Raw genomic sequence first — 27,632 nt, forward strand, 5'->3', positions numbered from 1 at the left:
AGCCTCAGAAGGAAATGGGAAAGGGACCTGGGCTGTGCCATCAGGGATGGTCTCTGGGGGAGACTCTGTAGCAGGGCTTTCAAGACATCGATCTCATGCCAATATAAGACTCACCCCATCAAACTCCTCCAGTAGCGTGATGTGGTTCCGTTAACTCGAATAGCTGCTAATGGTTATGCATAAAGCAGTCTAACTGACTGTATAACCATCGGACCAAAACCTATTCTGCTATGCACTGCCCACACAAATTCCTATTGTATCGAAGTCAAACACCTTCTTTATATCGATTACCATGACCGCCAGTGGATTGGATGTGCAGGCTGCCTTCTCCAAGGCGTTAGTGGAGTCTACAAATATTCATTTGAGTGGAAAGGATTCTGGTCCTGATGAACCAGCCGTGGCAAGACATCCATCAACCTCCGTGCTAAGATTTTGGCTAGAATCGTAGTTTCTACATTAAGGAGCAAAATGAGCCGGTAAGAGGCACACTCTTCCAGAGGTTTACCCTTTTTTAGGGATAACAGTGATGATGTCCAGTTGGAGGTCAAGTAGCAAAATGCCCCTGGCTCTGCTACATCGGAACATAGAGAGCATACAACCCAAGATTGTATCACTCTGTTTTTCCAGAGCTCCACAGGAAATCTGTTGGGTCCTCAGATTTACCAGCTTGTAACAAGAATATCGCTGCTCTTACCTCTTCTTCAGTAATTTCCAATTCGAGGGTATCCCTCTGTGTGTCCATAATGGTTGAAAGAGGTACCTCTTCCAATAGTTCTAAGTGTACTGGTACTGCCTCTTCTCAGACGAGTTGCTACAACCGAGCATAGTAATCAACAAAGGTTTCACAGATATTGGGATCTTCAGTGATAATCTCACCATTAGGAGCATAAATGTGTGTCACATACTTCGGGGATAGGTCCTGTTTATCCAGCCAAGCCAATTACTTGCCAGCTTTGCCACCCAATTCATATAACATAGCGCGAGATTCAAGGTATGAATGGCATGCTGTATCAGTGGCACAGGTCTGATATGCATCACATGTCTGCAACAATGCTCTTTGCTGTTCATGTGAGTGTTCAGCAATAACCGTATTTTCTAGCCTATCTAGCTCCAGTTCTAAGTCAGTCAGCTTTGCTAGCCATTCTCGCTCCTTTGCTATGAGAACCGCGATTCACTCTCCTCTAAGCACTGTTTTGTTGCATTCCCAGACTATCACAGGGTCTGCCACCGTCAGGGATTTTAAGTCTAATATTCCACTGATTTGCCCGCCAATTTGTTCAGTCCCTCTGTGAATCCAAAGATGTATGAATGCAGTCATCAGGAAAACTGGGAGTGTCTCTGTGCCTTTCCCACAGAGATCACCAATGGGGAGTGATAAGATATGCCTCATGGGAGGTTCTGTGCGTTAATGACTCGGGGGCAAGGGACACCTCCCCCTACATTTAATAAATCTGCCATGTGTTCCATAAAAAGCCCTTGAATCTTATACAGAAGATCCACACTTGGTGCTAATGCAGCATAAACATTCAGAAGCCCCGCCGTCTTCCCCCTGAAGCAGCCCGATTAATAAGACATCTTGCATTGGGATCCAGGATGACAGACAGACCTAGTCTCGAAGAACATAGGTTTTTTGACCAGAATCATTACCCCCTTGGATCCTCTGGCAAAACCCTCACACACCTTTGCCATAGTTAGATTTCTTGCAAAATGTACATTCCTTCCCCATAAGGTGTGTTTCTTGAAGGAATGCAAAGGTTGCCTTGTGCATGTTGAGTAGTTGTAGTACTGTACCCCGTTCGTTTAATTGCATTGCAGAGACCATTGATGTTTCAGTACGTTCTGACCAATGTATTATTTATAGGGATATTCAGAACCAAAAGACGAAGAGGCCTCATTAGAGGTTGGTGGTATTTTGGCAGTAAATCCATCGAAATTCCACCAAACGGATTACTTGTTACTGCCACTTGGTCCGGCGAAATTAGTGCCAGATTACAAGTGGCGGTATGACAGTGTTAGTCCCAATTTATGGAGTCAGTAATTCCGCTGGTGGTAATTCTGCCGAAATGGCCACATTTTGGCAGTAAGGTGGCAGAATTACCTCCAACATTTTGCTGGAGGTTATTCCTCCACCCAACTGCCAAAACCCTAGTTGGTTGGTGCAGTAATGCGGCGGTAACTGTTATCGCATTACCACTGATTTTAGCCACACCGCCCAACTTATAATGAGATCCCAAGCACTTGACAAAAGATAATAGTCCATGCCAACATGCAGTTCCTGTGAAACATCCTTTCAGAAGACACCTATACACTGATCAAAGTTAACTCCTTAAGACCCCACAGTCCATACATTCTTCAAACCTGGTGTATCTGTCACCCAACTCTCAACTTATAACTTGGTAAACGCTATCGAGAGAAAAACAAAAAGTCAAGTTCCCCGACTCCACATCAACCTGTAATTATAAAACAAACTGAACAGTATGGCGGGGTGTGCAGCGAGTGTGTTTGGCCAGAGAAGCAGCACTGCAGCCAGGATCATAGTTAAATGAACTAGCACTGTCCTGGGGCCTACATTCAAACTTCCCCATGGGAATGGCCAGGGGGTGACAACACAACAGAGTCTACTGGACCATGGTCTACGGATGTAGCCCCCTCAAGAGGAAGGGACCCCACAGAGTCCACTGCCGGTTTCTTGTAACGTAGACAATCCAGACCCATTCCATGGTATACCTCCACCAGTCCCATGCCTGTGCAGGATCTGTAAAGATTAGTGATCGACCCTCGTGGAATATGTTCAGGTTTACCGGGTAGTATAAAGCGTATTCGATGTTCAGGGCAAACAGTTTTATCTTGACTGCCTCAAGAAATTGTCTAGCCTTTTGAACAGTGTGTGTGAAGTACAGAAATACTGCTATTTTAGTTACTTGCTACTCCAGGGTACCCCTCTTCCTGGCCGCTTGTAGGATTGTATTGTAGTCTTGTAGTTAAGGATTTTGACTACAATGACCTGGGGGTGCCCCAAAAGGTGGAGACTTAGCCGGGACCTGGTGTGCCCTCTCAATGGAGAAGAAGTCTGCTCGACCTCAACAGGTTTTTGAACCAGGATTCTAGAAAGAGCTCTGCAGATGGACCCTCTGCCCACTCCAGGTGACCCATCACCTGGATATTGCTTTGATGGGACCTCCCCTCGGCATCCTCCGCTCTGTCGTTCAGCATCTTGGTTCTGTGCAAAGAGTCCTCAAGCTGGTTCTTAATGGTCAGCACAGTGTCCTCCAAATCTGACAGTCTGGTGTTAACCTCTTCCCCAGAGATTTTGTGAATGCCATGCCTGAGTAGACCAACATCAATTTCCAGTGAATCAACTTTATCCTCCATTGAGGACTGCGAGTTGTGTATGTCATGATATCTTGCATGGAAGGAGTTCTGGGGTGATCCGGAGTATCCACCACCACCTCTTCTGCCCCACAAGGCCGACTCCCAGACACCTGCTGTGAGGCATAAACTTTCATCTTACTTTGCACATTATGTCTGTGCACCTTGTCCTTCATCATCTTTGTAGAGGATCAGGATCTGGTGAGGGAGCCCCTGATCTGTGGCTGGCGCAGGGCAGTGTTACCGGTAGTGCAGCTCCTGGTGGCCCCATACAACAGGATGAGTCCAGGACATGTGCGGTGGCTGCTGGAGGGAGATCCAAGCTGTTGCTCCACGGTGGAACTGCGGAGTGTGCTCCAAGTCACCTGGCATAAAACGGGGGCAGGGACTACCTCCAAACCGATTCTGGCACTGCAGTGTCTGCTTTATGAATCCAAGGGACCCAGTGCCCCAAGGCCACAAAATGCAAGGGAAGGAGGGAAAGCCAGCCTTCTCCTCCTGCCCCTGGCTGGGAACAAACCCTCTGCGCCCATCCACCGTCACTCACACCTGGGGTCCCTCTGTGAAGGCAGGATGCAATCCCAAGGATGTCCGGGTGGGGTCGGGGGTTGTGGATGAATCATCAAGGTCGAACCTCTGCAAACATTTTGAAATGTTAGTGTGAAGTTTCTCCACATCATTTAAACGGGAACACATGGCCGGAGCTGTCGTTCCATCTCAGGCAGCTTTCAGAGTTGCAAGAGGGCGTGGCTGAAGGAAGGCTAAGGATATTTAGGGAAGTTGAGACATATTTAGAGTAGGGTAGGGTGAAGGGTAGGAGGGAAGTAGTGAGTGACTGGGACCCAGACCGAGAGTGAAATTTAGGTTTGGTTGTGCTCATGCAGCAGCACTGTGTGACACTTTAACAAAATTATAGTGAGCAAACAACACAAGTGCCTGCTCTAGACATTTGGAGAAGTGGTTGACGCACCAGTCAGTGTGCGTCTCAGAGGCAAGTGAATGAGACACCTGCCGTCGGGTGACTCTTGGAAAGAGGAGTGGGAAGAGCCAGGAATCCCTGAGGGCAGCTTTTGAGAGAGTCAGAAACACCTGAGTTTGCTTGCAGGGAGCAGCAGAGATTCCATGAGGTGGGTGATCAGTGTCCTTCTCTTGATGTGAATGGACAAGACACATTCCATTGGGTGACCCATGGAAGGAGAGGCAGATGGAGCCTGAAATCCCTGAGGGCAGTTTGTGAGAGAGATACACTTGAATGGTTTCGCTGGGAGAGAGCAGCAGAAATTCTTGGCAGTGGTGGGCGACACACAGTTGAAAACATTTGGACCACCATGTCATAACCCAAATGAATGAGAGGCAGTGGGCACTGTGCTGCTCATTGCCTTTTCATCCATGTAGCAGCACTTGCTGTGTCCACTGTGGTGGCCAGAATTGAACATAGTCATTTGAGGGTATTGTCTACCTTACACCCCATCCTCCCATCACAATTCACTTGAGGATACATGCGCCAGTACAAGAAAATGCACAAGTATTACACCACAACAATGAACATCCACTGATCCTGACAGAGGAGAGTACACTTTTAAGTTCCTCCCAGTATATCAAGGTTAGATTGGGGGTTATGTATATTGTATCTAATGATGATCAGGGAAGAACAACAGATTGAGCATTTGAACAGCAGAAAGAAACAGAACTTTTTAGGTCTCTGTCCCTGCGGCCCCATCCATTAGGTCAGACAGCAATGATAAAATGGACGATGATCTAGACGATTATGTTCCTTCAGTTCCCGGACCGGAACAAGCATTGCTGTTGGAAAGCAGTGATACTGAGGTGGAAAGGAGAATGACACCACCACAGTGAAAAAGGCTGTAGTACTAATAGAAGCTCACCCCATCCTGTAAACACTCTTTGTGAAGCAGACATCCCTTCACAGATCGGAAAAGCACATTGAATCATTACATTGCATTCAGAACTCTGACAGCACCACCAGCTCTAGTACCATGATGCACACATGGATCCAGCCTGCGTGTTGCCAGCTCTCTATGAAAGCCAAAAGTGTGCTAGTGCTTAACAGAGCACATTTAACCACATGCATACTCTGCAGGAAAAACAATCTGTTGTGGGAAGGCAGGGTTAAACGTTGCTAACACATCTATGAATTCCCATGTGTGGCTGCAAAATGCATAGACACGGGAAGAAGTACTAAAATCTGTGGTGCATAACTCCTCGTACCACCTGACAAGCTTCATTCCTCCACCAGTCCACACTATTTACTCTGAAAATACTTTACCTGCATTAGTGCTTAGCACTGGGAGTAGGACACCAAGCTTTACCCCATGTATCTGAGGAGCAGAGCGTATCAGTGATCCCCCACTGCATCAGGGCAGTGTTGTGAAGCAATTGAGTGTGGCCAGAAATAACCTGTGACAGAAAGCCAAACTGGCCATAGTGTTGGCAATAATTCTCTCGCCCTACCGATTTGTAAAAGATGCTGGATTGCAGCACCTTATGGGAAAAGTTGATTATATATGGGAAGTTACCGGCTGACATTTGTTTTAACCAACCTGACAAACATGGCAAGGACCCTTGCCTTATCATGTGATGCCAATGCAAGACTAATCGTTTGGGACTTGCTTTCAACCTTGCCTGGTGATCCACGTGTATTTAGATTGAAAAGTAAGATTGAAGACCTACTGACTTCCTTTGTGGACCTGTGGTTTGAAGTAAAAATCAGCACTTTTCTTCTGCATGTGTCTGAGGAGGAAATCTCTCAGCAAGCATCACAAGGAGGAGCTATTGTGCAAATGTGTAAGGATTCTTGCCACATCAACTGGTGCAAGAATTCAGACAGCAGGGAAGTCCATGAACCTGCCCACATTTTGCCAAGTGACCCAGGCATGACCAGCTCATGAATGACTGCATCAATGGGTAGCACTTCACTGACATATGTTGAGAGCAGTGTGGGCACAGCCTAACTGGAGGAGAATATTTTGGACACTGTCATTTCCAACAGGAAAATACAGTAGACCATCAGCCTCACATATGCTTGATGCCTTTCTACTGGACACCTCACTCATGGGAAGGGATGATGACTCATTACTGGTACAGCAAGCAGTCCATCTGGTCAGCAGCACTTGCTCAAGGTGGTGTAGAATTGCTAAACTGTCCTCCGTAAGTGTGCTGTCCAAGAGTTTTTCGTGAAACAGAATCTACCAATAGCCAACACACCAGCTCAGGTGGGGATGATGATTTGTTACCCAGTACACGTCAGACCTTTAAATGTGGAGCAGGGTTGTTTCATGGTGTGTGTAGTTGGGAAACTGATAGCTATAGTAGTGACTGTGACTGAGTAGCGCTTGCCAGTTGCTGCTTTACACATTCATTGTATTGACTATATTTCAAGTAATGTTTTCGAATCCTCATCACACACTTGTCAAAGGTTTTCATGTTCCCTCACAGGGCACTGCCACCCACTGAGGCTCCTATATTTTTTTCACAGGGTGCTGCCACCCACTAAGGTTCTCTGCAATGTCCACAGGATACAGCCACCTACTACAGTACTTAGGTTTTTTCATTGGGTGCAGCTACAATTTAGGATTTGCTGTTTTTCACATGGTACAGCCACCCCTCGTGTATTTTCACACAGTGCAGCCAACCACTAAGGTTCTTGGGTAGTTTCACAGGGCTGAGCCACCCATTAAAGTTCTTGTTTTTTTGTTGTTCATAGGGCACAGGCACCACTTAAGGTTCTCGGGTTCTTTCACAGGGTACAGGGCCCACTAAAGTTCTGCAGCTCTCCCAAAGACTGCTGCCACTCTCGTTGATGGGGGGTGCCCCTTGTGAGTCCCAGCCCTTCCGCATGACTGCCTAATTTCTTCCCCCCTACACAATGCCTTACTGGACGGGGATAAAATGTAATTGTTTTGTTGTATATTGCGTTTAATCTGGACGCCAGCCTCTAAGCACGGGACGAGGTATCGGACCCATGTTGCTCAGCGTAGTCTTGTTTCAAAAACTAGTGAGTTGTACCTCATCAATCCTCCGGACCCAGGGAAGACTGGTGGAGCTCCATATGCTTCCTCAGGCTACCCACTACTAGTAGGTTGTCCAGCTCCTCAGTTCTCACAATACATGCAGTAGGCCCCTACATGCAGCATTATCTTGTCTAGGCAGCCCTGCATAAGGATGCATGCTGTTGGTGATGGTGCACCGCCTCCAACCACCTGTCAGGGTGGTGCCGGCAAAAGGGGGCAGCTGTTGGCCTCAGTTTTCTGTGCTACTCATGCTTTTTTGGCAGACTTGAGGGGTGCAGAGTTTGGCCACAGTCTACCTGATGTCAGTACAGTGCGGAACCCTGGCCCTGCAAAGTGCTAGAATGCTCCTCCTCATCACTGGTGGAGGGGTGTAGGAGGTGGCTGCATGGCTGTTAGCCTCTGAGGACATGTGTGGCTAGTAAACCCTGCTTTGGAACTGGTTGGTTCCTCATCGCCTTGGTCCCCAAAGCAAGGCTCCTCTTGCTGTTGGCCCTGTGCTGCTTCTCCTCCTGGCTTTTCCCCTCGGTCACGGAAGGAAGAGGCTCCTTCATCACCACCTCTTCTTGAACCTGCCCCATCTCCTACCCCTAAGGGATGTGTGTATGTACAGGCTGGTCCTTCCTCTGAGCACCCTCTTGAAAGGCCTCCTCCTCATCGTCAGCAGCACGCTCACTGTGCTGGGTGGAGACACCTTTCTCCTCTATGCCGCTCACATAGTCAGAACAAAATTCAAATGCCTCTTTCTGGGTGCTTGCTGCGGCCAACTCCTCCGCTTACATGACAGACCCACCGGCTCCTCCATTGCCTTAGTAGGGGTGTCCACTTAAGACCATTGGCTGCCTCTGTTCTTGTGTCTGCTTGGACCTCTTCCAATGGGCGTGCATCCTCTTCGACTTCTGCCTCTGCCAGCCACGCACAGAGGATTGGCATTGCTCTGTGGCCAGGCACTATGAACGAATGCCCAACAACAGCATGAGGTACTCCCCTCATCAACAATCATCTTGGGATCCTCATGTGAAGCTCCTCCTCGCTCAGCCCTCTTCCCCATCCCCTGCCAGCATCTCAGGCACACCATGACTTCTACAAATGCTGAAAACCATGTATATGTGTAAACCTGAGAACCCACAAATGTGTGAGAACCTGCACAACCCCAAATGGCCAAACAAGGGAATAAGCAAAACAATTCTCACACCACAAACTACCACAATACCGATAAAAGAGTATACAAAAACACACAGAATGTAAAGTGCAGCTTATTTTGGCTTTTTGTGTTTTTGGGTAAACAAAAAGTACTATTTTAACTTTTCAACTTTTCAGAAGGAAAACAAAAGGGGAAAGGCACAAAAGGAACATGGAATCTTAAGAAGGAACTAACACACACTGAAACACCTAATCAAGGTAGCACAGACAAATGGCTTTAAAAACACATTAAACACAAAGATACTACACAAAGAACAAACAATAAATGGAAAACACTACTTCAAACCTCTTAAATGTCTTCTAAAAAATGTCCAAAAGCACCATTAACCCTCCAGGTGTAACTCTGCCCTGTTTAACACCTTCCATCACAGCCTGCAAAACCCACAAAGGAACAGGGAGTGAGCTGGCCTTTTATAGAGGTACAACGTTTTTTTAGGCGATTCATGGCCTCTGGTTGGCTGCATAAACTTGGCGAGTGAAAAGGGCCCTGATTGGCTAGAGGAACCCATTATTATAACTCCAGATTGGACAAGGAATCTTTGCGCGATACTTGGAATGCTGCAGCGAGTTTGTAGTGTATTCGTCATTGCCCAAAAACGTGTCCCGTGCTCATAGTAAGGACAGATCCTCTCTAAAAAACGAATCTGCTTCTGCAGGTCTATTTTGAAAAGGTTCGTCCAGGCCTACGTTCAACACAGGACCAGTCAAGGACCAGCCAATCAATACAGAAAACAGTTAAAAACAAAACTTGTTTGGCTGTGGAGCGCCAACTGCTGAACAATAAATGTAACCCATAGAGTGGGACAATAAAAGAAGCCTTATCATTTTAAGCCGTAAGTTTGACATTTTCCAAAGCTTGCTTTGCTTTTTCGCATGTTGGGCAATTATCCAAGCCTGGTTTCATTCGCAATTTGATACTTGTGGCCTTGCTTTTTCTATTGTAAATACAGTACTTCTGGTACCAGAATGCATAGAAAAATAAGGCCTCAATAAGATTTATTTGGTCAGGTGTGTGTAGTTCAGTCAGCCCTGGTTTTGAATGTGCATTGTGGTATTTGTAGTTTACTAGAATAATGCCAACTGGTCACTGTGAATCAGGAGGAATTGTGAGGGTTAAGCATGGCATCAGCAATATACATCTTGTGGACATCAACAAAGGAAACTGGGCTACTGCCCAGGGGGGCAAGGCTGCATGGTGATGAGAGCCGAAATACAGCCCCCAGCATTCAAAGTGCAAAACACAGCCTCGAGCTTTGATAATCCAATAGCTGCTTTTAAAACATTAAGAGATTAGTGTAATGCTGGAAAAGGGCTGAAATCACTATGCTGCAGGGTATTCGCGCTGGTGGAGCAGGCTCTTAATGGGGGATGCAAGAGTTACCTTTTCCTAGAGATAATTATTTATTTTAGTACTTCTTCATCATAGTTGTGGGAACATTGAACATGCAGGATCAATGAAGTAGTCTAGAACACAGCGTTTATATAACACATTTATTGTCCATCAGCTAGGTATATACCAATCGCCTCACCAGACTCCTCATCAGCTCACCCCCGCATGAGTCTCCAATCCAGGTTCTGGTAACGAGACTTTATGCAAATGATACACACCTCCCTCCTCATATTGTGAACAAACTACATTTCCTACTAAATTCCAAACAAATAGGTAACTTGTGGCAGTAACTTAGTAACACAACAGCTAAGAGAAAACCATACAAGGGAAAACAATTGGAACTTGGAAAGAAACAATTTTGACCACCTACATGAATGTACTATGTTAAACAATCCGTAACTTTTAGAGTTTTTGCTATTACCTTAATTGACATGGCTACTATCCATAACATAGTCTACTTAATACTTAGGCTTGCTAACCGTTCTCCTTATTCTTCCCTCTTTTCGTCTTCGCTAATTCTGGTTATTTCACCCTTTTTTATTGCCTCTTTCACAATGTTTTTTTTTCCTTTTGTGTAAACTCTACCTTACATTTTCATCTGCCACTTGTATACTTGATTGACATTCCGCATGTTTCCATCTGTGGTTCTCACTGCCGCATGTAGGACTACTGTCACTTTGTACAGTTTAGATCACCCCTGATACACCTTGAATGCAGTTGTAGGTAGTTTGATGCGAATCAACTCACCACACTTAAACACGTTCTCACTAATTGCTTGTGTTTATCAAACACCACTTTTTTTCTTTTCTCTATCCTCAATGCAGTCTTTTATTTCTTCCCAATTCTAAAGCGATTTCCTTGCTTTCCCGATCCACGAGGGACACAGCTTGGTGTTAGGCTTTCTCCCTCTCATCAACACATCTGGGTATTCTTCCCTTTCGAAAGTATCATCAAGAAAAAATCACATCATTGCTACATATATTCTGCACACATTTGATCTCCACCCATCTTGAGAACAAGTCATTTCACAGGGTGCAAAAGGTTTGACCTGCCGTACTCCCAACCACAACGTCAAAACCTACTCTTTCCCGTGGAAGATTGGGAATGTGCATCATAGGACTGTTTCTAGAACGACATACATTTCCACTATTTTCACACAAGGTAGATTGCCTTATTTCCCTTTCAACTTATAAATCACACGCAGACCACCTCCGGCGGATCCTTTCCTTTGTCTTTCACATCCCTTGGTGACCTTCATATGCATGTTCTATTAGCCTAGACATAACCCTAAAGGAGGAATAATCCTATCGTCCCTAAGCACCAAATCTTTTGGCACATGTAATTCATCCTTCACTATCCATAGTGCTTCATATTTAAGTTCTGCTAGCAATAGTTTATTCATATTGTTTCTCTCTACAGCCCCTTACCCTCCCTTGAGTGCCTTATCATCCTCCATTGCCTTTTCCCATTCCGCGCTTGGACACTGCTTTTTGTTCAACACACAACACTTCTTCATCCTCCTCCTCATCCTGCCATGCGTATTCTTTTTTGTCCTGGGTTAATCTCGACAGACAATAAACAGTTTGTTTTTTTGCTCCCAGGATCTTATTCAAATTCCCAGAAGTATTCCTACAACCCTGAACTTCCTGATACGGAATGATACTCTCTCTGGGCCCTTTGAGTTCAGGATTTCCTTCAAGGACTTGTGGTCTGACCTCAGTTGGAAATGTGTACCTCAAAAGAAAGGACATTACTTATTTACCGCCCACTTTATGGCTAATAATTCTTTCTCAATGCTTGAGTAATTCTTCTTAGCTTCCCTCAGTGCCCTTGGTACAAATCCAATCATGTTTTCGTCATTACCCATTTTCTGACTCATGACTGCTCCTAGCCCTTCGTTGCTGGCATCAGTGGTGTGAACAGTTTTCTTGGACAGGCTGAAACTCTCCAATGATGGAGCTTTGCTCAAAGCTTCCTTAATGTTTTTGCATTCACATTCTTCATTTAACCTGAACAGTACCCCCGTCTTCGTCAACTTCCTGACTTCTGTTGTGGCCATGGCAAAATTCGGGATGAATCATGCATAATGCCCAAAAATGAAAGTACTTGGTCTTTATTCTTTGGGCTCGGCATGTTGACAATAAGTAACTTCCTTTTTGGTCTTATCCCTTCTTTGGATGTCTCGTTACCCAAATATTGTATTTGCTCTCTATGAGGATTACACTTGTCTCTACTCAATGCTAAATCTGCTTCACCTAATATTTTGAGTGCCTTTTGCCAACAACAAGCACGTTCTTCCCGATTCTTTCCATCATCTTGAAAGTATGGTATCCCTTGTTCTACGTTGAATACTTGATACATGATTCTGCGGTTATTAGGAGGTATATTCTAAACTTTCCCCTGAACGTTTTTTTTTTCCCTCTATTCTGGAGGTTCGATCTGGCGTCATCCCGCTGTAGCACCTTGCCAGACAATGTGGCGCCCTTAGAGGATCGCCCCTTTCTGCAGGACTCCTGTCTGCGGCAGAGATATCGACAGAGCTTGTCTGGAAAACCATCTTCAGAATCACAGGTGAGCTCAAACCCTCACAGTTTGAGACGACCAAAAACCACCGCAGACATGGAGTCGATGCAGGATGTGCTTAGGGCAGTGCAGGAACTCACAGCTGAAGTGCACAATTTGAAGGCTGAGAACGCCACCCTTAAACAGATGGTCCTAACACGAGACATGCTGTCACACTAGAATCCATCTCTGGGGGTCACATTGGAGAAATGTGATGGCTCCCCCAAGAAGCTGCAATCCTTTTGTAACCAGAGCTGATCCTTTACTGCATAACAATGCCGGATTTGTGGCTGCTTTCCGTAATATGTTTGATCGGCCGGATTTGGCCTTTAATGCTCAGGAATCCTTCTTGGACCTACAGCAGGGAACAATGGACCTAATGACCTACACCAGCAGATTTCGCCAGTTAGCCAAAGAAACTGGATGGCATGAGAACACCTGTTATACCCTTTACCGTAGGGGCCTCAACGATGACATCAAAGATGAGTTGCAGATAACAATGGGGATCCTGGGAGACTCTCTGCCAGACATGAGTCCTGGTTACAAGAGCCTTACCCAGAGTCTTTAGCTCACTATCTTTCACAGAGAAGAAAAATCCCAAACATATCAGTCTTTGTCCTGCCCTGGAACAGTCCAGCACTGAAATGCCAGGCAATTCTCCTCTGAACAAGAGTACCAACAGCAACCCCAGACACGTGTTTCGGTCTGGTTGAACCTCATCAGTAGGGTGTAGCTGTGCCTCTCTAAGAAAGATGAGTTGGCTCGTGTGGCCCACCCCACAAACTTTAATGCCTTGGTTTCTTTGGCATTACAAATTGAGTTTCGTCTACAGGAACGAAGGCTGGAATGGCGAAAAGCAAGACCTTACACCTACAAACCTGCTCCTGGGTCATCAGTTGATCCACCAACTAATCCTGAGCCTGAACCCATGCAACTGGGAACAATTTGAGGGCCTTTGACCCCAGAGGAGAGAACGCAGGACCACTGAGGGGTTGTGTATGTATTGTGGTTCCCAAGCTCATTTACTTAGCAATTGTCCGCTGGTTCCACCCCGAATGCCGGGAAATGCCAGCTCCTGGACCTAAACAGAGCCGTTAATAGGAAGAAGAGTGAACGCTCCGATTTTTCTTCATCCACTCTGGGATTTAGTGGTCCGTCTCTGCTGGTACTACAGATTATCCTGACCCCTCCGCAACGGGAACCCTTGCATGCATTGGCTTTGGTGGATTGCAGTGCAGCTGGCCTTTTTATGGACATCACAAAATCGGATACATACCATTATGAAGACCATCCAACAGCCTGTAGAAGGCACTGACGGCAGACCTCTAGCTTGAGGTCCAATCACCATGCAAATCATTCTACTTACAATGGATATAGCCCAACACACTGAAGGTCTATGTTTTGATCTTATCAAAGCTGCTCATTTCCCCATAGTTTTGGGGATTCCATGGCTCCACAAACATAACCCTTACAAAAACTGGTCGGCAGAAACACTTTTTTTGGGCTGTGAGATTTGCACTACCAATTGTTCCAAACCTTTGGTTCCATCACAAACAGTAGAAACCATTGTTACTCAATTACCCTTTTCAGTTGCTCATCTCAACCTCATTCCTGTGGAGTATGAGGAGTTTTGTGATGTCTTTACGGATTCTGATAAGAAATGACTCCTCCCTCATTGACCTGAGTATTCTTTGATGTACTACCCGATTCCATAATTCCCTTTGGAAGGGTGTTCATTCTTTCGGAGTCAGAGAAAAAGGTGCTAAGGGAATATCTGGACAAAAGTCTGGAAAGCGGCCTTATAAGCCCTTTAAAATCCCCCTGTGGTGCTTCTTAGTTTTTTTGTGCCTAAAAAGGACTCATCAGAACTGAGACCTTGCTTGGATTACAGAGAGCTCAACCATGTAACCATTAAGAATAAATACCCGCTTCCTTTAATATCTGACATCCTGGAAGCCCTTTGGGGTGCTGCCATTTTCACCAAATAAGATCTTCGTGGTGCCTACCACCTTATAAGAGTAAAACACAGGGATGAGTGGAAAACCGCCTTAAGAACGCCCTTTGGGCATTTTGAATACCTGGTAATGCCGTTTGGACTCATGAGCGCCCCTGCCATTTTCTAAAGATTTATGCACCGCACCTTTTCAGACATGCTGCATAATTTTGTGATAATCTATCTCGATGACATACTGATCTATTCTCCCGATATCGAAACACATCAACAACATGTAAAGAGAGTACTTCAGAGGTTAAAGGATAACCATCTCTTAGCCAAACCAGAGAAATGTTCTTTCCACCAGACATCCATTCACTATATATCTCATCACTCACACTGGAATTTCTATGGATCCACGGAAGGTTCAAGCTATCCTTGACTGGCCTTCACCACATAATGTACACCAAATACAGTGTTTTCTTGGACTTGCAAACTTCAATAGAAAGTTCATTTCTAAGTTCTCACAAAGAGTCTTATCGTTCACCAGACTGCTTAATAAAGGTACACCTTTCCTTTGGTATGAAGAAACTGAAAAGGCCTTCTCCTCCCTCAAAACCACCTTCACCTCATCCCTGATCCTCTGCCAGCCAAATCCTGCTATAGAATTCATCTGAGAAACTGATGCTTTGGATTCTGCTATCGGTCCTGTTTTAAAACAGGAAGATGGCGAAGAACACCCCATTGCGTACTATTCCAGGTCTGTAAGTCCTAGTGAGGTACATCACTCTGTTCTAGAGAATGAGTTATTGGCAATCAAACATGCTTGCCTAGAATGGAGACATCTTCTAATAGGTGCTAGTAAACCTGTGATAATCAGAACCGACCACTGGAATCTACAGTCCTTGCAAAACTTTGAGTGCCGTAACAGTCGGCAGGCCTGATTGGCTTACTTTTCGGCCAGTACCAATTTGTTATGACTTTCATTCCAGGAACATAATTGCAGATGCTCTCTCCAGAATGTATCATCATCTGGAAAACATGCCTATGCCTTATCAGACCAATCTGCAGGACAAAGTCTTTGTTCTCGGCGTGTAACCGTACTTGGACTAGGTACGTCGAGAAACATCCACCTCCAAAGTTCTTCTTGACTTACCGCAGTTTAATCCATGGAAACTGCGTTTTTGAGACGGTTACCTTTTCAAGAGTGATAGATTGTATTTACCAATGGAACACCTCCAGAAACAAGTCTTACATCTCTGCCATGATACCCCTTTGGCAGGCCACAGAGGAACCACAGCTACCTTACAGACAATGCCCAGACACTTCTGGTGGCCAAGGATGGGTCAAGTCGTACATCGGTATGTGAAAACATGTCCTGTATGCACCCAATCTAAAATCCCCAAGGGAAGCCCTACTGGTCTACTTTTACAATCTGAACCGCCATCCAAACCGTGGGAAAAAATTGCAACAGACTTCATTGTCGACCTTCCTTCTCCTAGAGGGTACACAACCATCATGGTCACAATTGACTTGTTCACCCGAATGGCCTACTTCACTCCCTTTTCCAACATCCCTATGGCTCCTGAGATTTCTTCCATCTTTTTTTTTCTGCGATCCTTGACTTCATGGATTACCCAAAACCATCATATCTGATAGAGGCGCCCAATACATATCAAAATTCTGGACCACCTTGTGTCAACACATAGGTATAAAGAGGGCACTTTCCTCAGGATACCATCCTCAATCTAATGCTGTTACGGATCAAACCTTGGAACATGACCTATGCTGCTTCTCCACTCAAGCTCAGGGAGATTGGGCTTCTCTGCTTCCAGTCGCGGAATTTTCCTACAATAACACCCATCATTCTTCTCTGGGACAAAGTCCTTTTCTGTGTTCTTATGGATTCCACCCAACCGTTTTTCCGACGGTTCTGCTTGATCCCTCTCCATTTCCTTCCATTGACCAGTGGGTTCTTGACATTCAGGAGGGACATAAAAAAGCTGCAGAGATGTTATCCTTCGCCCAGCAAAAAATCAAGAAGTACGCCGACCTGAAACGCAAGAAGGAACCCATGTACATAGTGGGTGACTGGGTATGGTTATCTTCTAAATACCTACCGAGACATCTGGCTCCCTCCAAGCTATCCCGTACTTTGGTCCTTTCACGAGCTAGAAGAAGATAAATCCTGTCGCATTCTGCCTTTCTCTGCCATCTGCTTGGAAACGGATTCACCCTGTTTTTCATGTTTCTTTTTTTTTAAAATGTAACCTTTTACAAAAAAAAAACATCACAATACAGTAATAAATACCATTAGACATATATTTCAACATCTGTCAAATTAAAGGAAAATACTAAAAATAATGAATTGGACCAGCACTCAATTTAACTCTCAAACACAATTAAAAAAGAAGAAAGAAATGTCGTCATTCGAACATTTGAGGCAAAAGAAAGAAAATGCAAGAATAAACTAGATAAAGCTTAAGTGTAAGTAAGATTAAAGAGTTTTTCTCTTCTGTACACTTAGGGCAAAGAACAAGGCAAGGGCAATAGACCAGCAAAGGTCATATCTACAGGCAGTTTAAGCCGGACATTAATTAATATTCACATTTTCATCAGCCCTACATTCGGTCACTAAATAAGGTTATTCCGAGTATGCACCTCTTACATTGCTCGAATTCGTCGCAAAACCTTTGCATAGAACAGTTTAGAGAACGATGTTACATCTTTTTAGCACCCGGACTACAGCTATTGTAAGCGCCTAATCATGACCTGAGATTAACCGGTCCCTGGATATCTCTGGTAGGAGATTCACTATACCAAATCCAAACCTAACAAATAACACTGATCTTACAGGCAAAGATCCACAACAGTCCAATAGCAGATGTTTAAGAGTATTTTTCTCTGGATTTTTACATCCATTACACAAGCTTATGGCCGAATCTCCCAACCCCCTTTGTGAGAGAACCTCCCCCTTATTGGCTATATTAAGCCGTATTCTAAGAAAATTATTGCTAGTTTTCCAATCGGGGCATTTCAATAGGTACCTTGAGATATAGCCTAGCTTTTTTTCCACCACCATAAATTGATTTGTTCTGCCAGCGGAGCGCATGCTGTCTATTGTGCTTATCCAATCCATTTCGTCTATCAACTTTTTTTACCTTAGAAGGATTTTGGATAAGTGTTTGGAGATCTGTGTTCGGTTTAGTTAGGTCCTCCAAAACCCACCACCTCAGATCACTTAGCCTTTTAGATCTACTCAAGATGGACTTTGATGTCAGCATATAGCGACTCTTCCTGCGTGGTGATAATCAGTCTATACAGGGAGATCAACTTCCAACCTACTCTGATCTTTAGTGATCGCAGGCCTAGTTCAAATCTGAGAGACCACATTGAAAGGCTCATCCGGAGATTGAGGACTTTTTTCCACACCAGACCCTCCCATCTCTGCCAATCTGCATTCCACAGGTGAGGCCTTGCTTCCAATCATGTTTCCCTCCTAAAGCCCTATGTGCCTTCGTCCCGGAAACCTGCAAGACCCCCAATACCAGTTCTGATTGACGACACTCCAGAATATGTGGTGGAACAGATATGTGACTCCAGATATATCAGGGGACGTCTGCAATATCTCATGCATTGGAAGGGTTATTCTGTAAGTGAATGGACTTGGGAACCTGCTACTAACTTCCACGCTACCAGACTACTCAAAAGGTTTCACTACCTTCATCCTGGCAAGCCCCGGGGACCCTCCCGTAGAGGAGGGCTTGCTCTCATGGTCCACCGCCTCTCACAGTGGTCTCTTTGGGGTAGGTGGCGCTGCCGCCCTGCTTTGACTTGCACTATTACTAATGCGCTTACAGGGACTACCAACATGGGCTGCTGCCTTCTTTGTATGTTGTAGTCCTTTGTTTATGTCAATACACCTCAATCTGAACGCACTCACAGATTTATCCGGCTTCTTGAAATGGAACACGCTGACGAGAACCTTTGTGTCTCAACGCTACAGTATCCCATTAGCTCAGCGATCCCTCTCTGTTCCTCCCTTGCCTCGCCTGGCTTAACCTGTTCTGTTCGTCCTGCTTCCGATTTCCATCTCCCATTCTTCCGTTCTGCTCTCCGGTTTGTTCTACTTCCAGCGGGAGCCTCCCGCGACTCTCTGCTCCCTGGCTTACCCATCAGCTCGTGACATTCGAGGACTTGCTTCACGTCCATTTGGCAACTACCTATTCAGCTGCTTCCAGGCTGCTTTCACCTACAATACTCCTTCATCAGCCAAGGGTTTTTCCCCTGAAAGGGCGTTTTACCTCTATTCTGGAGGTTTGCTCCGGGCGCCACCCTACTGTAGCACCGTCTCGGACGGTGTGGTGTCCCGAGAGGATCGTCCCTTTCTGCAGGACTCCGTCTGTGGCAGAAATATCAACACAGCCCGTCTGGAAAACCGTCTTCAAATCACAGGTGAGCTCAAACCCTCACAGAAATGCTCCTTCCTTCAGCTTAATTGTGTGTTCAAACCCTCTCACACAACCCAAACTGTCTCTAAAGACGTACACTTTTCTGGAGTTTCTATTCCCTTTCTTGTCCTCATTGCAAGTGAACACTGACTCTTCAGCATTGGGATCTAACTTGATCTCCAAGCATTTTTGATGCGAGCAACTGAGAAGAGGGACATTCCCTTTCACAGACTCATAGAGCTTGCATTTAGCTGATCGATCTTTAAATCTCAAATTTGTCCAAAAAATTGTCCAAAAGCATCCTAGCAATTCTACCCTCTTTCCTCCATATGCTACTGGGTTTATGTCAATTGTGTTCAAACTTTGGTTTGAATGTTTTAGAGAGCATTAAGGCGCTTAGCGCCTGAGTCAATAACCATCTCCAAACTTACATCGGCCACCTTCAAGGTGGCCTCCTGCATTACTGTGTCTGCATCATCGTCATCTACAGTCGTTCCTTCTTCCCTCGACCCCTCACTGCTGCACGGCACCCTTTGCAGCCCTCCATCCACTCGCAACCCGCACTTAGCTGCTGCGGGCTCCAGAAGCCCGACGCACAGCACGTCGCACTTTTGTGCACGGCGTTCTGTGCCTCCCGAAACCTGGGACTGCAGTATATAGACCGCAGAAGGGCTGTGGGGCCTTCTGCAGGCGCAGTGAGGGGAGACGGTTATGGGTCATTACGCTCGAAAAATATCTTTTTAACGAAATAACGAAAATGTAATTTTATTTAATTTAGAAAAATATTGAAAAGCCTTTTTTTACCGACCCTAATTGTAAAACTATCAATTCTTGTTTATTTTACTTTCCTTCTCATTTTAAACCCACATATTGTTTCTATCTAGCTTTGCCACCTAGTGGACTTTTATTAAGTACTTTCCCACACATATTATTACTAAATATGTCCAATGTTTTCCATTGGTATTTTCTTTTACAGGGGACTCCTCTCTTATTCACCGCATGGATGATGGGGGGGGCGGGGTCGACCATAACATCTCTAGGAGTCACATCACATAATAGGGGGCTTCCGCAGATCCAAGAATCCATCAACACCACTCTTTGGCTCTTGGATAAGTGACTGACAGTCACTTAATAGACATATGCCACATGACTACATTTCCCATAATGCGCCTGGCTCAAAGGGGAGGATTTTGAACTACAGAGGTGACTGTGAACTTTTCAAACCTACCAATAAGACCACCCACCCACCCATACCTGCATTGCTTGAGGTCAAGTGAGCTTATATTCTCACTAACTGGGATGGTGGCAGATGAGATAACTGATCCAGAGAAGGCTGGAGGTGGTGGACAACCTCTGGGAAGAGAAACAGTTGGCTTCCTCTTCTGCCTTCCCATCTTGTCACAGGGACTTTTACATGGAAAGAGCCAATGGTGCACCTTTTGCTGCCATCTTGTAGCTCTATTTATGGGGATCTATGTGATCACTGCACCCCCTTTTCTTTCAAATCCGAAAATGCGCAATCCGAGCACATGAATCACACTGTGCTGCTTTTCCTCACCCCTACTTTCCTTTGCCTCTTCGTATTTACCTTCACTCCCGACTGATCCTCCACTCGCCCGTCATCCTGCGACGTAAGTCTGCTACCCCTCGAGTGAGTAGGGACTTCCTTCGCAGGATCCTTTTTAAAAGATTTGTTTATTGTATTTATTATTTCCTGGTGCCGCACTCCGTCCTTCCGAAGGGGGGATACGCCCGCAGCCACCAAACCCATTATACCAAACATGGGGAGTGGGAAATGCCCCAGCAACCGCTGTTCGGTCTAATGGGATTCAGCATCTTCGTTCGTGCTGAATGCGCATTGAGCATTTTTTCCACGATATTTTGCCACAATGCCTATTTATGGCACGCCAGAGCCCATTTCTAATGTTTCATTTTCTTTCTTCTGTTATGATAGCTCTAGCTTATATCCTGATCTACAAATTGTAGGTCCTAATGTAGCTAGAAAAAACATATTTTAATTTGTATATATTTAAATGAATCACTGTGATTTCAGGGATAGTGCCATAGGCTGCAATATTGTAGGTACTGCTGCACCTTTTAGCCAACTGGTGAAGAAGGGAAGACGCATCTTGCCATTAAGGAACATCAGTGGATTGAAGTGCTTGGTGCTGAGACCTGTATGCAACTTGCAGGTCTTGGATCCAGCTCCTCTGCGATCGCTGCTGCCTTCCAAGGTAAATTTGAGAGCCGTTGGTTTGAGTAATGTTTCAAAAAAGGTAGCAGGCGCTCCTCTCCAGAAAGAACATGGCATGATAACCTGTTCTGAGATGAGAGTTTGCAGCACACACTTTTTGCTCACTGTACCTTTCACAGATGGGAAATATCCATTTGCATATCAGTCTTTGTCCATGGTTTGAGTAATGGAAACTCATGTCAGCCACACCAAAGCACCAAGACTGTGAAATAAAGTGTTTATCGAATAAGGTAACGTGTTAGCCTGGGAATGGACACATAGCTTTCCTTTTATATTTAAAAGTAAGATCCTTCTAGCTGAGGGTGGCTCAGTGCAAGTGGGATGGATTACTGTGGTGCTGAAGTATCTTCATTGGTCTGTGCTTTGTATGTAAGAGCTCTGTGATCTTTCCTCCACAGTAGAAGCAAAAGGATGCACTTGGTAGGTGGGAATGAGATGGGGGTTAAGTCCTAAAAAGAAAAATGGGGGGACTCATTAACACACCAATTGACTGTAGTGTCACCAGAAATGAGCATATCAAGGTGCCCACTGAAGTGGGGGACTATTGAAACGAGTGGAGGGACTCCACCAGCCCCCCCACTTGTACCCTCGTCAATCTTAGTAAAATGTATTATTATTCTGAGCAACACTAACCATCCCTTCTGTACCCTACCCATGACGTGGTAGGTATTTTTTTCAGCGAGGGAGAGCTCTGGAAGCAGGTCCGACGCTTTTCGCTCACAACGCTGAGAAACTTCGGGATGGGGAAGAGAAGCATTGAGGAGCGAATCCAGGAAGAAATCCAGTTTCTGGTGGAGGAGCTGAGGAAAACAAAAGGTTTATTTTCTTATGTTTAGTGCACAGTTGTATAAATCCATAGCAAAACTCAGAATCGCTCAGGCCCAGTGAAGTGAGAGTCCCAAATCATCCCAAACACACAGATAAGGGGCCTCCTGCATCAGTCTAACTGAGAAAGGCTGAGTTAATAGCATGCACTGTATTCCGGACCGTATGTAGAACATGTGATGATATGTAGATTAAGCAAAGATTGAGCTCTGACTGGCATTAGAATTAAATTGTTCTTTTTAGAATGTTCTAGCCACTGCAGAGTGCCAGTACTGGCCCTCACTCCTTCTCGTGCCACTCCTTGCCCTAGATAGCGCCTGTATAGAGTACATGGCATAGTGTTAGCTGCCTTCTGGCCTGATTACAGGCTTGGCAGTGCGCAGCCGGGCTGGGAAATGTGTGTAATACCTTCAGCACGATCCTCAAATTGGGAACTCGCTCCTGTCCCCGCATTCACCTGTTCAGGGTCAACATCGGTTGCATCTGTCACAGGCTTGGCCTCAGGGGCGTTGCTAGGGGGGGTCAAGGGGGCTATAGCCCCTGATCTTTTGGTTGTAGCCCCGGATAGAATCTCAGGAGCTACAGCCAAAAGACTAGCTAGCCCCCAGTCCCAAGAGTTCCGACATCAGCTTAGCCCCAGGTCTTTTCCAGACCTAGCAACTCCCCTGCTTGCCCTGCTCCCCACGATACCACTGCTCATCCAGTTCCCCCACAACACCTAAGGCATTCCAGGCACACGACACACAGACACAAATAATACCCAAGAGACCAGAAGTAGAGAGAAATTGGCTGCCATTCAAACACACACTAGTGCATGGGAGGGTGCTCACTGCTCTGCACCTCCCAGGCCTGGCTCGTCCTTATGTGCAATGGAGTAGCTAAATCTATTCTCCACCCATAAACCAGCTAAATCTATTCTCCACCCATAAACCAGCACGTGTAATGCACATATCATAACAAACATGTCAATGTCAGAGAGCAGGAGGAAGAAAGTACATTTCGCAACTGAAATCTGTTTCTGCGAGGAAGGCTCTGGCAGCCTTGGAATTTGAGCCAGCAGCTTCATCGCTGTGTACGTTCTCAAAAGGGGCTCTTCATGCCTGGCAGTTTGAGGCATCACATCATTCTACAGCTCCTGCGACATCACTTGCCATGGGTGATCAGCTGTTAGGCCAGTCTCTTATGCAATAGGCCAGTCCCTTTGCATCAATGTATCTCAAAGAAAACAAAAGTAAGTGCCGTATCAGAAATGGTAACAGCATGCACCCTCTTTTCATGGGAGTGTGCCCTTCCCTGCGAGCCCCTATTCAGTGCGATCCACTTCCTGTGGCTTCTCTCTCCTCGGCGTTACAGCGAGTTCCCTAAGCCTGAACACGGCCTGAACACAGTGTATTCCGGTGCACACAGGTTCCACAAACAGTTACCCTTATTTCACACACAAAGGCCGTGGAATATCCACATGTCAGAATGTAGAGGTCTGTCTTCAATTATTTAGACAGTGGCACAGGGTTCAGTGAAAAAATACATATTTTAATCAATATACACATTTTAAAAGAACAAACATCCTAATAAAATACATAAAAATGCTGATGAGTAGGATATGCGAGTTGGCCTTAGCATTTGTCAATCGGATACAAGCAGACACAGCACACCCTTTTCACAACTTTGTACGCTCAGCAGTAATCACTGGCTGCTGAGGGCCCAAGTCTGTGTAAAATTGGAAAAGTGGAGGAACATCCATTTTTCTAAAAGCAATCTGTTCTGCAGAAGAAAGCGTGCGGCCTATAGACGTCACAGCCTTGACACTGTAATATCCTTGATTTATGGCTGACACAGGCCCTACTGACCATCAGGAATGCAGGACAGGCACCGTGGGGGGATTCTCCTGGCAGAGCACTGCTTTATCATTCAAACTAAAAGGAGTTCAAATATGGCAAATTTGCGGTGTCGTTAATATCTATTGTACAGACCTTTTTGTGTAAACTGGGCGTTTCCCAGATGGCTGCACCGCTTCGTAAATCATAAAAAAAGGCAGACGTTTGAGAAATGTTGTCAGTGACACCACTGCGCATGCAGTGGCGTAACACAAAATGTTGTCCCCCCAAACCCTGCGGAGGGGACCCCCAACACCACTGCCCCCACCCACTGGGCATGGGCAGCATGGGGCTGCTGGGGCCCCCGTTACACCAGTGTGCGCACACTGCACCCATAATAGCTGAAAAGCACAACAGCTCCTCTCCAATTCTTTCACCTGCCTCAGAATGGTGGTGCTGGAAACTAGAGAGGACAATGTCAGCTTTCCACTCTACTTTATAGCAGAGCTCAGGCCCTGGATGCACAATTGAGGGCCTCATTCTGAGCTCCGTGTAAAATAAGAAAAGTGCCATTCCATGATAGAACAACACTTTTCTTTTTTGCTCCATATTCTGTATCTATATCAGTGATCTTCAAACCTTTTTATGCTGAGCCCCTACTTGAGTAAACAAATTTTATCCGGTCCCCCCCACAGGTTATACATGCTTATATTTTCTATTAAATGCTTATATTTACTATTAAAAACAGACACTGTAATCCCGTTTTTAAGAGCTTTGTCCTCCGTCCCGTCGCCCCCCACCCTCACGAGGCCAGCCCACAGTTTGAAGACAACTATTTATAGTGACGTAATGTGGAGTAATTAAGAAGCTTCGTTCCATCACCGAGTTGTTTAACATGGAGAGGTTGGCCTCTGAACTGTCCTTGCACATTACGGACAGGTGGTCACCCTACCACACTGGTGCCTACTTACAAAGGAGTCCCATCAGTCCATGTGAGGGAGAAAAAGCTACTTTTGTACATGTTCTCCCTACACCTTCCATACAGACAATGACAAAACAAGGAAGTAGAATAGCAGACATTGAAAATATATATAGATGCATGAATTTTAGGATATATAGGTTAAGTCCATATAATTCATTTTCCTTTCAGCTGCATTGTCAGATTTGATGTACAACTCACTATGCTTCTTGGTTCAGTAACAAGCATATTCATTACAAAAGCAAGGACCTATCTCTGAACAGAATCCAAGTTTACATCCATGTTTTAACACACCACTGCACATCTGCATATTAGACTCCTAATTAGCTGATAGTACAGCGTCATCAAACCCAGATTTAGCGCCTCTATTTTTTGTCCATCAGAGCTGCCCTTTGACCCGACCTTCTTCATCCGACGCTCTGTCTCGAATGTCATCTGCTCCATTGTCTTCGGTCAGCGATTCGACTACAACGACAAGAAGTTCCAGATCTTGCTTGACCTGATTGCTGAAAACCTGCAACGCGTGGATAACTTTTGGGTGCAGGTAAAGCGGGCACCTTGCATGGAAAGGGTGGAGACGCGGGTGGGGCGCTCGTTTGTAAAGTAATGTATAGTGCTCGCTGGGGATGAAATGACATTAAGAGGGTCAGGCGCACTCGTGTTGTTTGAAGCCTTGTTTGGGTTAAAGCGGCTCAGCACAGCATGCAATAGATGGAAACCCCGAGTGTGTGTGAGTCGCCCGCTTGACGCCTGCAGTCTGCAGACCACTCTCTATCAGCCATGTGTTTGGGAGATTCTGACACATTGTTGCCCTTGCATTACTGGAGTCCCTTCAAAGTCTCTCTCTTTCATAGATATCACAAAAAAATTTGTGATATCTATGTTCGCTCCGCGGTCACACTTTCCTGTTCGGTCAACGAACAAGATACCAATTGGCTAAGGGGCTGGCGTCATGACCGCGGACACGGGACGTCTCTGACCATTGGCTGCTGCGAGACGTGTTCTGCATCAGATTGCTTGGATGCGCCCGACATCTTGGATCCGCCAAAAGCGGAGCAACAACCAGCGTACACATGCTCTTTTCATGAAACTCTTTTGTTCTGTCACAGAGCATTGGGAAAGGTTCAGACATTAAGACATGGGTGATCAATGCATTTGTTCTGGGGTCGGTCTTCCTGATGTAATTTCTATGGACACCTTGTACGCACAGTAAATTTGGGGTGTAATAACGATAGCACTTCAGTCCATGCAGTGGACAGGAAATTCAGCTAGGAGTGAAGCCTCTGGGCAGACGCACTGAAGGATAACACACCTATAGAATAACCCCCACTGTAACTGTAGAAAGCACACGCATATTGGTAGGCAACATTGAAATTAACAACATGCCGTAAATGCATAATTTATTCCGATGGCTATTATTATATACATTAGTATGCCGCCATGGGTGTCAAATGCGACAGTGGTTGTGGCCAGGGCCTACAGTCTTGGATGCATGGCCGTCGGCCGAAGACCTTACTTCCAAGAATGTAGGCCCTGGCCACAACCACAGCCGCATGTGCCACCCATGCATACACCCGTAGTGTTGCGTTTTGATTGGCAAGTTGTGGGGAGTGCGTGCAGTCTTTCCAGCCATGCACCCAAGAACAAACTTATAAGTACTAGATGTGCAAACCACTGCACACCCACCCCATGTAAGATCTATGGACATACAGCTAGGAGTGAAGCCTCTGGACAGAAGCACTGAAGGATATCACACCTTTAGAAAAACCGCCACTACCACACTTCTCTGAGGTATTTGTGGAGAGACCCTGCACTCTTGGGTGCATGGCCAAAGCCCTTGCACCCAAGACTGAAGTCATAAGCAGTGGAGTTACAAGTCAATATGGGTGTGGTGGAATGTGCTAGTTGTGTTGATGCCATAGTGTCTTAGCTTCATGGCTGCAGACGATGGTCCGAAAAGTAAATTTATAAGTAGCTAATTTACAAGTACCATGGTTTTCATATGCAGCAATGGTTGTGAATAGGAACTATACTCCTTGTACCTTGGTTGTAAGGCGTAGGTGGTAGGTTACTGACCGAAGATGGAAGGGCAGCCTACAGGCACTGCAGAATATTAGTACCATAGATTAGACGTGTACATTCCCATGTGTAGAAAATGCCTGCCATACTTTGTTCAGAATCCACATATATTTTTTTAATTGGGTATCGTACTTGGCGGAAGTATCACCTTCTCCATTTCTGTGATGAAAGAAAAAGGTGAGTTAGTTTTTGCATTTTATTTACTACATTGCATAATAGACGGTTAACCTTTTTTTTTACCCTCATATTTAGTTTACAAACCAGTGTACTGTGCATTGCGCTCAGTTTCTGTGTTTGCTTTTCTAATACTTGGGTCTGGGAAAAAAAATTCCTTGTTGGATTAAAAAAAACCTTCATTTCCTATGGTACTAACTACTTCATTTTTTCTTTTCAGTGTTCCCTTCATCTTTCCGATCAATGTTATGTTTGTTGCATTCCTACCCATTTTTAACAACAGTTAGATACATGTAGGGCATATTCTAACTGTGCATTTGTTCCTACAGATTTGTGATACTCATTCATTTGTGTCGTTATATCCTGTTTCCTTCATCTTTCCAATTAATGTTTTGTTTGTTGCCTTCCTGACGATTTTTAACAACAGTTAGATACCAATAGGCGTATTCTACCTGTGCATTTGTTTCCAACGATCTGTGATAATCATTTATTTGTTTCATTCTTCCATCCTGTTGGGTAGTTAGATACCTGTGGGGATATTCTAACTGTTTGTAGTCTTTCACATAATTTG

The 27,632-nt window shown here is 45.3% G+C and overlaps 1 protein-coding gene across 1 annotated transcript in view; it reads left to right on the plus strand.

Moving 5' to 3' along the window:
• LOC138566906 (cytochrome P450 2H2-like) overlaps nt 1-27,632 on the plus strand; it is a 370,699-nt gene that overhangs the window by 113,144 nt on the left and 229,923 nt on the right. Inside the window, exons 3-4 of the mRNA XM_069644634.1 lie at nt 21,857-22,006; nt 25,192-25,352. Coding sequence (XP_069500735.1) covers nt 21,857-22,006; nt 25,192-25,352 — 311 coding nt within the window. The remainder of the gene's footprint in view (nt 1-21,856; nt 22,007-25,191; nt 25,353-27,632) is intronic.

Source organism: Ambystoma mexicanum, chromosome 2p (genome assembly GCF_040938575.1).
Source record: "Ambystoma mexicanum isolate Mex_15411 chromosome 2p, UKY_AmexF1_1, whole genome shotgun sequence".
NCBI classification, from domain to species: Eukaryota; Metazoa; Chordata; class Amphibia; order Caudata; family Ambystomatidae; genus Ambystoma; species Ambystoma mexicanum.